Below are 15005 nucleotides of genomic sequence, written 5' to 3' on the forward strand. Positions count from 1 at the left end.
AGGAAGCGCTTTCTCCTTTCCTCGCCCAAGTAACCCCTCCATTAGGTGGCGTTAGCGGCGCAGCATTCACGTCATCCCTCATACTACACTTCAACCAGACCGACTGCTGCGGGCATCAGGCCACGCGGCGAAGCCGGGTTACAGGAGACGGGAGCTGTACAGGAAAACAACATACCAGGGGACACGTGAGAGTTGTGCATCCCCACAAACTCTCTGAGTTGTAGAAGCATTGAAGAGCTTATTAGGTAGCGGAGTACAGAGGCCTCGGTTGGGCAACAGGAACGTTCGCAATTTAGCGCAGATTTGTACAACTGAGAAGCTAACCCAGCAGTCCAATTTTGACCAACAGCTAGGAAATGGACCTTGGTTGTGTCATACAGTCGAACCCGGTTATATCGAACTCGCAAAAAAACGCCTAGCAGTTCGATATGGAGGATAATTCGATGTAAGCCTGCTAAATAATTGGATGTCATAAAAGCACATACCATTTATAAAATCACTTTATTGATGAAACTAGCTTAGTTTCACATAAATTAGTCCTGCATTTTCTTCTGCTTGGGCAATTTCGCTGCTTGTGACGCACGCACTTCCCCACATTGTCAAAAGGAGGTCTGAGCAGCTGAGGCCGCAAACTTCTGCATTCGCGCAGAAGCACTGGACTAGTGCGAGTGCAGCAATCACTTTGGAGGATGTGGGCAAAGGACTGTCATTGCTTTCCTCATTGTGCCCACTTTCATTTGTGCTCGTTACGATATCGGCAATGTAGTCTTCGTTTTCGGGCTCTCCCATGGTCGCGACACCATCATCTGCACTCACTAACTCGTCCACCATTGATTCGTCAGCAGCTTCCGGAAATTCTGACAGCTTGCTCCAAACTTCGGCAACACTGGCAATGGCTTCGTTGCATTCATCAGAATTTAGTCATCATCGAGCACGCAGAAACCGGCATGTATGAAGAACCACTTGTACACAGCCGTGCGTACGCGTCGGGCACCACAGGCACCAAGTCGCGAGTTTGGCCTCTTTAGCCCTAATTATGCCTAGAGTGCTCCTCGGAACCTTGCACGCTGCGGGGACATCCGACTTCTCATCGCGTTCGACCCGATTTATGATTTCGAGCTTCATGATGAAAGGCGAATTTTGCCGCTTCATCATGGCAACACTGCGGGAGAAGGACCACAAGGCGCAAACACAATGAACCAGAAAAGCAGCTACACAACTCGCACTTTCGCCATCTTGCACAATGAGAGCACAAGAGCCTTCTGATTGGCTGTCTGAGCAAGCGCTGCGGGCGGGCCAGAATCATTTTTTGCTGGGGGGTGTCGACAGCTCGCCCGAGCAGCCTGAGGCAGCGCGATCACGGTAGGGAGAGCGGTTGGATGGAGCCGTGCCGTCGGGTTTCCCCGTTACCGCGAGGGAAAGCCAACTTCTGGGGCACTTTTCAGCCGCTTGACGTTCGATATATCGGGAGTCGCAGCTATTTTTGTTCGATGTAAGCCTAATTTTCGCTATATGTACTCATTGTAACTATACTGTGACCAGAAATTGTTCGATGTATAAGATAATTTTATGTAAACAAGTTAGATATAGTTGGGTTCGACTGTATTAGTCGTGTTGCGCCGGGAGCTATTATTTGTGGGTTATTTCAGGAATGGGTGAGTGGCCTGAGGATAGCTCACCTTTATGAATTTTTTCATGTATTTTTAATTATAAAGCATGTGCCTGGGCATGTTCGTAATCCATGCTAATCTTTTAGCACACAAAAAGAATGCAGAATTGAAAGGAATGATGCGGACACAGTGCTAACTTCCAATGTTTGGTTTATCTTCTGAGGTGGTACATGTACCGTATATATAGAAAACAGATAGCTGCACATGCAGGCACATTAGTACAGGTTTAGTACATTAAATTGACACTAAAGCGAAACAATAAATCAGTTCAGACTAATGAAGCATTGTTTGAGAACCCCGCAGGCAGTCATTTCAAAAAACAGTTTGATTATTAGATGAGAAAATGAAGGTCTAGGTATCAGTATCTGAATTTTGCACTGAAACCCCAGCGCCGTTATGTCAGCGTGATGTCAGGGATTCCAAAGTATGTTTTCGCATTTGGGCCGCGCTGACTGAATAAAGGTTCCTGAAACATGCCATGTTTAATATTTGGTTCCTTTAGAACACAATATAGTCAATCTGTATCGCTATATATAATTAGTAGGCCCTAGAAGACGCCATCAAAATCCAAGACGTCACGGCACCCAGGTGCAGGAACTTAAGTAGGCGTCACCACCCGTATTTCGTTCTTGCGCTTTTTATGGCTTACCAGACGTCTTATCGTTGTAAGAGTGGTGTTTTTGGTGTTGTAGAACGGTAATTTACTGATGCAGAAGAAATCATTTTTCACTTTAGTGTCCCTTTAAAAACAGCAAAGATGTATGTGTGCCAAAAGTTAAAATAAAATGTTGTAAAGAGATATAGTGGTTATAAGCTTAACAGACCAGTCTGTGAAGCCATCCCCGTCAAGCCACTTTCCGAGTCTTGTTTAGAAAATCAGGTTCTTTTTTTGAGAGTTTGATTGAAGGCATACTAGCACACGTGTCCTCCAAACTAGCAATCTTCGCCGCTTCAATTATTTCACGATTTGTTTGAGTTGGATGTCTTCCTATCACGCTGCATTGCATGTATGTGGGATCGCACCCACATTTTCTGCAGCGAAAGGCCAGATGGCCCGTGCCTCCGGTTCGCACAAGCCTATCATTTGTGCAGCGTCCAATTTGGTCAATCTATTTTTTGCTGCAGGACAATGGTAACCCATACACAATGTTACACTCACATTTGAGGAAGCTTTCCTTGTGCTTTTTCTGGCAACTGAGCTCCTTGGAACCGCAATAACTGGCCTTGCACTGACTAGACAGCTTGTTTGGTGCTGAAACGACGACTCTTACATTTGCATAATTTCCAATCTTTTTCAGCCTGTGTGAGGTATCATTTGTGCGGGGTATCAACGTGCACTTCTGCTTCACTTGCTCCCTTTCCGGCATACCATATTGCATACCCTCTCGGGTGCATTTGGCACTCTTAAGCAAACTTTCAGTCACTGTTGTGACAACATCCTGTAAAAATCCGGCTTTTTTCAAGTGATCTGCTTGTGCCAGGAAGCTATTACACTTGTGAAAACCTGAACGGCAAAGCACATTCAATAAGGTTGGTTTTGCAGTGGCCCTCTTTCGCATACTTGGAGCAACCTGACGAAAATGGCAGCAGTGGCTCCCTGGTTCATATAACCAGCACACATCGTCTTCCTTGAAAAACATTCTTATGTCAATGAACTGGAAGTCCTGTCTTTTGGCAGTTCATGTGTAACAACGAGCAGTTGTTAGCACTTATTGAAAAGATCTAGCATGTTTGAAACATGATGAAGCCAGGCTGAAGTTCTTTCAAGGAACACTACGTAGCCATTAACACACCTGAATACACTCTTTACATTTGTATTCTCTACCTCGGCATTTAGTTGCCTGTTCACACAAGCAAGATAATGGTCGCTTAAAATTGGCGCAATGCAGTAACCAGTGCAGATTCCTTAGAAATAGATTACCATCCCACTTGGAAAAAGTGGCACGCAGATAGCAGTTCAAGTTCCAGTGAGTGTGAGGGGAGGGTAGTGTGAGCGGAGGTGAGTCCCATAGAGTGCGAGTGGAGGTGAATGCGAGTGTGAGTGAGTGCCAGTGAGTGTGAGCGAAGGTGAATGCGAGTACCAGTGAGTGTGAGTGGAGGTGAGTGCGAGTGAGTGCCAGGGAATGTGAGTAAAGGTGAGTGTGAGTGAGTCCCATAGAGTGTGAGTGGAGGTGAATGCGAGTGTGAGTGAGTGCCAGTGAGTGTGAGCGAAGGTGAATGCGAGTACCAGTGAGTGTGAGTGGAGGTGAGTGCGAGTGAGTGCCAGGGAATGTGAGTAAAGGTGAGTGTGAGTGAGTCCCATAGAGTGTGAGTGGAGGTGAATGCGAGTGTGAGTGAGTGCCAGTGAGTGTGAGCGAAGGTGAATGCGAGTACCAGTGAGTGTGAGTGGAGGTGAGTGCGAGTGAGTGCCAGGGAATGTGAGTAAAGGTGAGTGTGAGTGAGTCCCATAGAGTGTGAGTGGAGGTGAATGCGAGTGTGAGTGAGTGCCAGTGAGTGTGAGCGAAGGTGAATGCGAGTACCAGTGAGTGTGAGTGGAGGTGAGTGCGAGTGAGTGCCAGGGAATGTGAGTAAAGGTGAGTGTGAGTGAGTCCCATAGAGTGTGAGTGGAGGTGAATGCGAGTGTGAGTGAGTGCCAGTGAGTGTGAGCGAAGGTGAATGCGAGTACCAGTGAGTGTGAGTGGAGGTGAGTGCGAGTGAGTGCCAGGGAATGTGAGTAAAGGTGAGTGTGAGTGAGTCCCATAGAGTGTGAGTGGAGGTGAATGCGAGTGTGAGTGAGTGCCAGTGAGTGTGAGCGAAGGTGAATGCGAGTACCAGTGAGTGTGAGTGGAGGTGAGTGCAAGTGAGTCCCAGTAAATGTGAGTAAAGGTGAGTGCGAGTGAGTGTGAAAGGAGGTGAGTGCGAGTGAATGCCAGTGAGTGTGAGTGAGTGCGGGGTGAGTTAATGTGAGTGAGTATTCTCCCGCACTGCCGACCTATGCTGAAACATGATGTAGCGGTGTCGTGGTACCAGGTACCACTGACTCCTACACGCACACTGTGACCATGCTGCGTAAATTTTGAGTTCATTCAGCACTCAACGGGACTAGAGGGGAGAGATTTTTCCCTAGTTTTCCAAGAGAAGGGCCAGTTTGGCAGCTTTTAGTGATGTGAGAAGTCTCCTTTTTCGTGTCTGGAGCCATGCTGTTTTTGACACGCATTGTAGACTGGTCGTACAAAAGGTGCTGTAATTATTAGTTTGTGGCACTCTCAAGGAATTGAGGCTTTGTATCGTAACTATAGAGTCGACAGCTTACTAAAAAAATCGGGACACAATTTTTGTGTCAGTGCTCCCCTATACAGTGCATATCTTGTTAGTGTGACCATGTCTTTTACAGTTGGCTGCTTGACCACGAATCCATATTTCATTTTTTTGCTGCAGTGACCAAGTGACGAGCGCTTCTCACTTCCGGCTCGATTCAGATACTGGTTTGCTGTCACTGGCTTTGCCGCTTGATCATGAGGCCTCGCAGCAGCACATGTTGACTGTGGCAGTGCGTGACTCAGGTGGACCTGTGACGCGACGGGGCTTTACTCGTGTTCTCGTGCTTGTGACAGACCACAATGACCATCCACCAGAGTTCCTGCAGACTCTGTATGAGGTGCGCGTCTCAGAGACTGCAGTGCCAGGCACAGTGCTGCTGCAGCTTGGTGCCTTCGATCGTGACCGCGGCCGCAATGCCCTGCTGACTTTTACTATGGCCTCAGGTAAGCTGAATAAACGTGTTGGTCTTGTGGCAAGGCAGTGAAATATATATAGAGACAAACGTTACTTTTGACTGCAGTCATCAGGCAATACAGAAGACCCTCGTTGATACATTAGTCTTTGATACGATTTCCCTATGCTATTGTTCATTATCGAGAACACACACACACAAAAAAAGTTATGCTTCTTTTTACCGATCGATATGTTCCAGGAAAGTACAATCTTTCGGCACCAACGGTCAGTACATCGCCAAAGTGTGATCATGTGATACAGCTTCCTACCACTGGATCCCATGTAAACAAGAAGAAAGAGTGAGGTGGGAATGATCGAGAACAGTGGCTGCCTGCTCGTGTCACTCTGTTTCCTATTCGGGTAACAGCAAATGTAGCGGGTTGTCATGCACTGCATTCACAGGTATCGCTGCCAGCCCTGTAGTGATAATCATCATTTATCAATATGACATTTGTGGGGTTCTCACCCGTGCTCTTGGGATAAAGGAACGACAACACAGTAGTGCAAACAATCACAAGGATATTTATTGCATCTTTCATAGATCGATGTCTGCTAGCTGAGTTGCTATCCACAAAACATGCCGATGGGAGCGCCACAAACCGTGGAAGTCCGACTCACCGCGACCGGATAACGAGCGCATATGTTTGCCCCATGCTGGACACCAACGCCTGGTTGTTCATGCATATGGTTACGCGAACGGCAATGTGTTCGGGCGATCGTGTTCGTCCATTTCGTGGTAGGCCTCACGAGACGGTCTCGCAGAAGCATGGATCGGCACACGCGTAGAACGTCCGCACCGCTTGCCGAACCTGAGCCAAAGAGAAACAGCCTTCTCCTTTTTGCACCCAAGTAAACCTGCCATTAGGTGGCATTAGCAGTTAGCAGAGCAACACTCGCACCATCTCTCGTACAACCTGCAAGCATACTGATTCGCCCCTGTAAAGTCACGCGGAGAAGCCGGATTACAGGAGATGGGAGCTATGCGAGAAAACAACGTATGAGGGGATGCCTGAGAGTCGCGCACCCCTTTACAATGCATGTGGCGTAGTGCCATTGGAAACGTACTGAAGGATTTTGATAGGCAGTAATCAGAGTGCGCTGTCTTTCCCTACTACCTCTTTGAGTGGGATCAATCAAAGTGTTCACAACTTGCAAAAGTAAAAGCAGCCCACAGTTGCTGCATTAGCTTGACATGCTACATGCTGCACACATGCACTGCTTACATAGCCAGGAACGGCACTGGAACAGAAACAGCTCACCTATTTATTGCAACACTTGCACTCACCTGTTCGACAGCTTGGCAATGGTGTCAAGAAAGCCTGTGTCCCTTAATAAGAAAAAGCTGAACATACAGTCGAACCCACTTAATACAATATTCAAGTGCCACGAAATGTCCGTTGTTATAACCGATGATTGTCACAATCTGGTTGCATGAAAAAAGGAAATCGAAATTGGGGATGGCATAGCTGTTCCAAGAAAACTGTGATGGCAGGGAGACCAGTTCTTCTCACCACCACCTTCCTCCATATGGCTTCTGGTTGTGTTGACCCCTTTAACTGTTTAACTCTGCTTCCTGCGTTGCTGTGATCATGTGTTGTTGACAAGCCGCGACTGTCGGCACTCAAGAATGGCGCTGCTTTAATAACTGTAGACAAGGGTCACGAGCAGCAAGTGACATACGAGCTCTACCGAGGCATTGCTTTGATGGCCTTAAAAGGCGCCTTTTAAAAAATGCGGAAAGGTTGCTGCGACAGCATCTCAACTTGCACAATGCAGAAGAAACGCTGTGACTAGATCGCCACAAGCATCGTGCTACGTACTGTGGGGGTTCCACTCTGCGTGCGGCTAGGGCTAAAGGCAAGCTCCGGATCTAGCCCCACACAGTCGCTCTGTGGTACTCCCCAACCCGTAGCGCGGGAATCACGGCTATGTCGTGTTTGAATGAATAGGGCAGCCAGTGGCGTCAACTGTAACAATGTTTATTGCTACCAGCAATAAAGGGCACTGGCAGAGGGACGTCCTCTCTGTAATAAGTAATAACAGGCTGGCCTCATTGCCCGGGATAGTCGGGCAAACAAGGTCACTCACGGGTTGCGGCAGGTTAGGGATCTGGTGTCGGAAAGTGCAGGTCCCCCCCCGGTGGCACTGTTTTGTACCTTTTTACCTTCGCGAGGGGAATGTCCTCCTCGCCTGTCAGCTACCTTCCCGCGGGCCAGGGAGGAAGGGTGTGACGTCGCGAGAGCAAGGGAGAAGCGGGAGAGGGCATAGTGCGCCTCGTCCGTGCCTATGCCGGCTCTCGACGCGACTGCGACAATGTGGGGGAAAGAAGGGTGCATGTGCTTCCCACATCTTCCTCCCCTTAAGAAGCCCCCCCGTACGTTGATGCTGGCACCAAAGTATGCCCAGTGGGTTCGGGCGCCCATTTGCTAAGCTAAAGTTCCCGCCAAAGTTCGCGATCAAGGCAGCATTGCACACGTCCGCTTTGAGTGTTGGGCTTGCATTGCTGTAGCCCTCAGCTGGCAGATACTTGATGCTGACTCGAAGGTGCCCAGTCAGCGGCACTCCTCGGGCTTGCGAGGCGGATCGTAGTCCTGGCTCGAAGGCGGTTGTCCGTGCTGCGTCCTAGGTGTCGGCTGCGCGAGCCAGGAGGTCGTTTGCGGGGCTCCGGGTAATGGTTCGTGCGGCTGCAAGGTCAGTGTAGTGCCATCAGCGCCGCAGGTGCATCAGTTGTGCCCGCGAGTATTGCAGGCAGTTCGCACGGTCGTGTCTTGTTTGCTGCTTCAGGAAATTGGATTAGTCCACTGCACGGAACGAGATTGTGATAAGCAGCATGACTGGCCGGATCCGGGAACACTGCAATGCCCATTATGAATTGAATTGTCGTCCGCATCATCAACGATTCCCAGCACAGTATAATCACCGCACTGGCCCTAGCAAGTCTTTGGTCAATGCACACATTGCATACAAATGCGTTGAATTGTTCACGCCACATTCCCATCGTGGCCTGTGTGATTACTTGAAGACTGGAACGACGACTCTTTGGCAATACTCGGCGCTCTGCTGTTGCTAGACGTTTGCTTCCCGGCAGGAACTAACAGGTTGCTAGCAATTGCCCGAACTTACGAATGGTCCTCGCAGTCATCGGGCTATGCAACTGTAGCAGTCGGATTGCTTCCGCCTGTTACGCAAGTTGTAGTGTGGCTGCGGGCTCGCCGTTTGATTCTGGCTGCTCTCAGTCACCGACCGCGGTTGAGGGAGGGTCTGATCTTCATCCCACTGCTCATCACGCAGCACATAGCATTTCAGGTCGCATAAGTGTACCAACCTGCCGATCAGCTTTTCTTTATTGTTCTCGAGCCAGTAAACAAGCGAGGAAACCCTCTCAAGCACTTGATACGGCCCGGTCCACTTTGGTGCCAGCGAGGCAGTGAACTCTTCACTAGAATTGCTGAGAACGTGCTGGCATTGAAGCACCAGATCGTCCACTTTGTAGCGAACGCTTCAATGCGAACGGTAATACTGCGCCTTCATTTACACTTGTGGGGTTCTCACACCCGTGCTTTTGGGACAAAGGAACGACAACACAGCAGAGCAAGCAATCACAAGGGCATTTAGCAGTGCGAAGATTACGACGTGCTTTGTGTAAAGCTTCCGTCATCTTAGCTTGTAGGTGTGTCGCATATTCAGCTCGTGCTTTCGGCGTGACCAACATTCCACTGCGATCCGTGAGAACTCTACCCATTGGATTCGGCACCTCTCTCCCCGGGTTGAGAGAAGAAGGCGCATACCCAGTCGAGCGGCTCACTGTCGACCGTGACGCAAACCTGATTTCTGGAAGGTAGGTATCCCAGTCCTTATGTCTTTCAGAGAACGCGACAAACACGTGCTTAATGTTGTGATTGACTCGTTCAGTGTGGTTCGAATGAGCACGGTAAGTTGTCATTTTCTTCTGCTAATTGCTAAGTGCAGTGCCCGAGTCAACAAAAACCTTCGCTGAGAAATAGGACGCATTGTGTGTTATCAACTGCTTTGGGAAGCCAAACCTGGTGAAAACCTCCATTAACTTATGCATGCATGCCGTCAGTTTTCGCAAGGGGAAAAGTTCTACTCATTTACTGAAGTGATGTGTTGTAAAAAAAAAAAAAAAAAACCCTAATCTCCAGTGATTTCAGTGAACAAATGATTGAGGACCTTAACAGAGAGAGTGTAAGAGTGGGGCTGAAGATTAATATGCAGAAGACAAAGGTGATGAATAACCGGGCAAGAGAACAAGAATTCAGAATTGCCAGTCAGCCTCTAGAGTCTGTGAAGGACTATGTTTACCTAGGTCAACTAAGCACAGGGAACCCTGACCATGAGAAGGAAATTCACGGAAGAATAAAAGAAGAAGAAAATTTGTGGAATCAGGGTCCATCCATCGCAATCGATCTTCATGCACTTCTAACCGTGGCCCCCTGCCGGATATTTACAGCAGTATCATACATAAATAGGATGTATTTCTCATTTGTTGCCATTTGTGTACTGACGATGCCACCCGTATAGGGGGTGAAACGTCTATGTTTTTGTTATTTTATTTTTGTGTAAAGCCAGTGAAAACAACATGTTGAAGTAATAAAAATGGGTTGGATTGCATACGGCAGACATTGTGAGCTCCTGACTGGAAGCTTACCGTTATCATTGAAAAGGAAGGTATAGAATCAGTGCCTTTTATCTATGATGACATATGGGGCAGAGACTTGGAGACAAAGACAAAGATACTTGAGAACAAGTTAAGGACTGCGCAAATAACGATGGAACGAAGAATGCTAGGCATAACTTTAAGAGACAGAAAGAGAGCGGTTTATATCAGAGAGCAAATGGGTATAGACGACATTCTAATTGAAATGAAGAAACAAAAGTGGCGCTGGGCAGGTCATGTAATGAGTAGATAACCGTTGGACCATTAGGGTGACAGAATGGGTACCAAGAGAAGGGAAGCGCAGTAGAGGACGACAGCAGACTAGCTGGTGCGACGAAATTAGGAAATTTGCGGTTGCTAGTTGGAATTGGCTGGCGCAGGACAGGAGTAATTGGAGATCGCGGGGACAGGCGTTCGTTGTGCAGTGGGCATAAAATAGGCTGCTGCCGCTGCTGCCACCGTTACCGCCAGGGCTTCACGCTTTGGCACACGTGACACGAGCGGGTATAGCGAATCACATCCCGTTTCAAGCCTGGCCAGGTAGCGAGGCGACACAACTTAACGTAAGTCTTGGGGCCGCTCACATGCCCAGCGATGCAGGAGTCATGAAAGCAGTGTAGCAGTGCTCCTCTCAGCACGCACGGTATCACCACCTTAAACGCCTCACTTGTGTCGTCCTTGCTGGGAATATACCTCAGCAGGACGCCGTCGGAATTCAGCAGATAAGAATCCAGCGCGCTCACAGCATTACCAACTGTTCCCGAGTGCTCTGCACTGACAGCAATACCGGCTGTCTCCATGTGTGTGGCGGCCGCGCCACCCAGCTCCCAGAGCTCGTCGAGCACTTTTCGGCAAAACGAGTCCTTCTGCTGAGCCTCGAACAGCTCCTCTCTGCTGAAGACAACTCCTGTGGAACCGACAACATCTACGTAGTTTACGCTCTCGCCCAGGATCGCCGGCTGTTCCGCGGTCCTTACTCGGGCTACGAGGGCTACGAGTCCCTCACCTCGGACTGGCGTTCACAACAGCGTGTCAGCTGTGGCATTGCTTTTTTCTTTGCGGTAGCGCGCGGTGAAGTCGTAACGCTGCAGCAGCAGTGCCCAACATGCCAGGTGGCCACTCGGCTCACTCAAGCGCTTCAACCAAGTGAGAGCCTTCTGGTCAGTCTCAATCTTGAATGCCACTCCATCGACGTAATAGTCAAACTTTCGCAGAGCGAAATCTATTGCGAGGCACTCCTTCTCTGTCACCGCGTAGTTCCTTTCTGCCGGCGTCAACGAACAACTCGCGAACGCAACCGGTCGGAGAGTGCCTCCGTGCTCTTGAAGAGCAATTGCACCTAACCCCAGGTCGCTTGTGTCTGTTTGAATCACAAACTCCCTGTTCAAATCGGGCAGCTGAAATTAGGCCGTGTCAGCGCGCACCTTCGTTAGGCCATGCAGTGCCGCCTCCTGCTCTTGGCCCCAAGTCCGCCGTTCGTCTTTCCTCAAGAGCTTTGTCAGAGGCACTTGCACTGCCACGCAGTCTGGAATGAATTGGTGATAAAAGTTCACTAAACTCGGAAAGCGTCTCAGTTCGCCGATATCTTTCGGGGACGGGTACCTCAGTATAGCCTCAAGCTTATCCTCATTTGGCAAGATGCAGCCGTTGTCCAGCGTGAATCTTGGCAGTGCTATCCTAGCAGCTATCTGAGCTTTGTTTGGGTTCAGCGTGATACCCGCGGACCTCAGCCTGTCTAGGACGTCTCTCAAGTGGCACAAGTACTCGTTGGATGTTTTCGAATAAACCACTATGTCATTCAGATATGCGAGAGCATGTTGCCACTTCCCGTCTCCTAGCACTCGGTCCATCAACCTCTGATAAGTAGCGGGAGCTCCGACCATACCAAAAGACATTCTCTTAAATTGAAAGAGCACCCGGTGGCAAGTGGAAGCCATTTTCTCTTTATCACACTTGTCCATTCTGACCTGAAAGTAGCCATGACTAGCAGAGAGTGTCGTAAAGTACTCTGTCCCGCTTAGGTTAGACACTAAAGAGGAAATGGAGGGTAGAGGGTATGCATCCTTCTTCATAACCTCATTCAGCCTGCGGTAGCTTACACAAAGGCGATAAGTATCGTCCTTCTTCAGGACTAGAAGTACCGGGAAGCCCCATGGGCTGTTTGACTTTTCCACAACGCCTGTGTCGATGAGTGCGTCTAAGGCGCTGTGAAATGCTTTCTGCTTAGTCAAGCTAATCGGCCGAAGATTACATTTCTATGGTGCAGCGTCATCCGTGTCTATCTTGTGCCTGACTGGCATAGTGCGGCTCAGATGGTCCGTGAAAATCGCGTCGTATTCGTACCACAGCGACAAAAGTTAGGCCCTTTCTCTCTCTGGCATGTTGTTGACCTGTGACGAAAGCGGGTGTGCTACTCCTCGCAGAACCATGACACACTGTTCGGCCACCATGTATCTCTCCTCGCCTTCGTCGATTACTGTTCGCTTGTTTGGTTGTGGCGGGATGTGGCCTGCTCGCGCCACTCCCGGAGACTGGCGTGTCTCCACTGCTACGGGCGCCTTTGCGAAAAGCTTTAAAGAACCCGTTCCATTCTCTCGGTAATCTCCGTTGCCGATGTCTACTACAATGCCCGACTTGACAAGAAAGTCTCAACCCAAAATAACAGGCACTGATAGACCGGGGAGATGCATGAGGCATTGTCGCCTGGCGCGTTTCTCCCAACGGATCACCAGCCCTAGTCGCACACAGTGTGGAACCCCCACATTTGGTGCTACCAATGGGGATCAAATTATGTTGGGTTCTCACCAGTGCTCTTGGACAAAGGAACGACAATACAGTAGTGCAAACAATCACAAGGGCATTTATCGCACCTTTCATAGACTAACGCCTGCTTGCTGAGTTGCTATCCACAAAATATGCCAATGGCATGTTTTGCCAATATGCCAGAAGCCAGTATGCCAGAAGTCCGACTCACCGTGACTGGACAACGAGCAAATATGTTCGCCCCATGCTGGACACCAAAGCCTGGTCGTTCGTGCGTGCGGCCATGCAAATGGTGGCGTATTCGAACTATCGTGTTCGTCCATTTCGGTGGTAGGCCTTGCGAAACGCTCTTGTAGAAGCATAGATCGGCGCATGCTCAGAACGTCTGCGCCGCTTGCTGATCCCGAGCCAAAGAGATAGAAGAAGCTATTTAGATAAGAAATTCGGACCACCAATGAGGCTTCCGTACTCACTCGCTTCAGGCTTGCCAATGCTCCGCGGGCGCTAAACCTCGCTTTCCCAGGATGTAGACCACATGGCTCTCATACCAACGAATGTCATAAAAAAAGACATTTGTGAAAAGGCTTAGCATGAATAGGGTTCTCAAACCCATGGCCTTGGGACAAAGGAACGAAGCACAGTAGTGCAAACAATCACAAGGGCATTTATTGCACCTTTCATAGATCAATGCCTGCTAGCCGAGTTGCTATCCACAAAACATGCCGATGGGCGCGCGACAAATCTAGAAGTCCGACTCACCGCGACCGGATAGCGAGCGAATATGTTCGCCCCATGCTGGATCTCAATGCCTGGTCGTTCGCGTGTACGGTCATGCCAACGGTGGCGTGCTCGAAGGCGGCCACGCGAGACGGTCTCGCAGAAGCATGGGTCGGCGCACGCGCGGCACGGCACGTCCGTACCGCTTGCTGTCCCGAAATCCAAGAGAGAGCGCCTTCTTTCCCGCACCCAAGTAACCCCGCAGCGGCGCGACACTCGCGCCATCTCTCGCACTGTGCTTGTACCACTCCAACCGCTGCGGGCGCCAGGCCACGCAAGCTGTGCAGACAACATACCAGGGGATGCGTGAGGGTCGCGCATCTCCACACATGTCGCCTCGCTCAAGAAAGCATGCCACCGATGCTAGTGATCAAAATCCATGCTAGCCCTTTGCTTCAGTTCAAACAAAGGTCTCGAATGAAGCAAAACTGTTGAAACTATCGTCCGATGCCCGAAGAGCCCCACGTTGGGTGCCAAATGTGGGGGTTCTACTCTCCGTGCGGCTAGGGCTAAAGGCAAGCTCCGGATCTAGCCCCACACAGTCGCTCTGTGGTACTCCCCAACCCGTAGTGCGGGAATCACGGCTATGTCGTGTTCGAACGAATAGGGCAGCCAGTGGCGTGAACTGTAATAATGTTTATTGCTACCAGCAATAAAGGACACTGGCAGAGGGACGTCCTCTCTGTAATAAGTAATAACAGGCTGGCCTCATTGCCCGGGATAGGCAAACGAAATCACCCTCGGGTTAAGGCAGGTACTCCAGTCCGGCAAGTTATGGGTCCTGCGTAAAAGAGCGCGGGTCTCCCCCGGTGGCGCTGTTTTGTACCTTTTTACCTTCGCAAGGGCAATGTCTTCCTCGCCTGTCAGCTGCCTTTTCGCAAATCGGGCAGAAAGGGTGCGCGCACGTCGGCAGTCTTCCTAGAAAACACCCTTCCTAGAAAACAGGGCAGGAAAAATGAGGTAAAAGTAAGAGAAGCTAAAAAAGAAAAAAAGACAGGAAAAAAATTAGAACAGTAGAGAAGGTTAAATAGTATGGGTGGAAAAGGTAATAAGGGATAATAAGAGGAGAGAAGCTAAAACAGAAAAAGGGCAGGCAAGATCAGAAAAAAAAAGAGAGCATTGGAAAAATGGGCAGGAAAGATGAGAAAGAAGAGGAGGTAAAACAAAGGGCAGAAAAGAATTAAGAGAAGATAAAAAAGGCAGAAAGGATAAGAAGGGCATCAAAACTCTTTCCTCTCATCATCATCATCGTGATTTTGCGCCGCATGTCTCTTACACATGACAGTGCACCAGGCGGGTTTTTACAAAGTCAGCCACAACATGCACTCGGGGTGTCTCGCATGCTGTTGACAAGTGAATAATGG

At 49.4% G+C, this 15005-nt stretch overlaps 1 protein-coding gene across 2 annotated transcripts in view; it reads left to right on the plus strand.

Annotated features, from left to right (window-relative positions):
* The window catches only part of LOC135919943 (fat-like cadherin-related tumor suppressor homolog), a 375972-nt gene that overhangs the window by 73613 nt on the left and 287354 nt on the right, over positions 1 to 15005 (plus strand). For both annotated transcript variants that reach the window (XM_065453965.2, XM_065453966.2), the window contains exon 10: positions 5088 to 5413. In XM_065453965.2, coding sequence (XP_065310037.2) covers positions 5088 to 5413 — 326 coding nt within the window. The remainder of the gene's footprint in view (positions 1 to 5087; positions 5414 to 15005) is intronic.

Source organism: Dermacentor albipictus, chromosome 3 (genome assembly GCF_038994185.2).
Source record: "Dermacentor albipictus isolate Rhodes 1998 colony chromosome 3, USDA_Dalb.pri_finalv2, whole genome shotgun sequence".
In the NCBI taxonomy this organism is placed as follows: Eukaryota; Metazoa; Arthropoda; class Arachnida; order Ixodida; family Ixodidae; genus Dermacentor; species Dermacentor albipictus.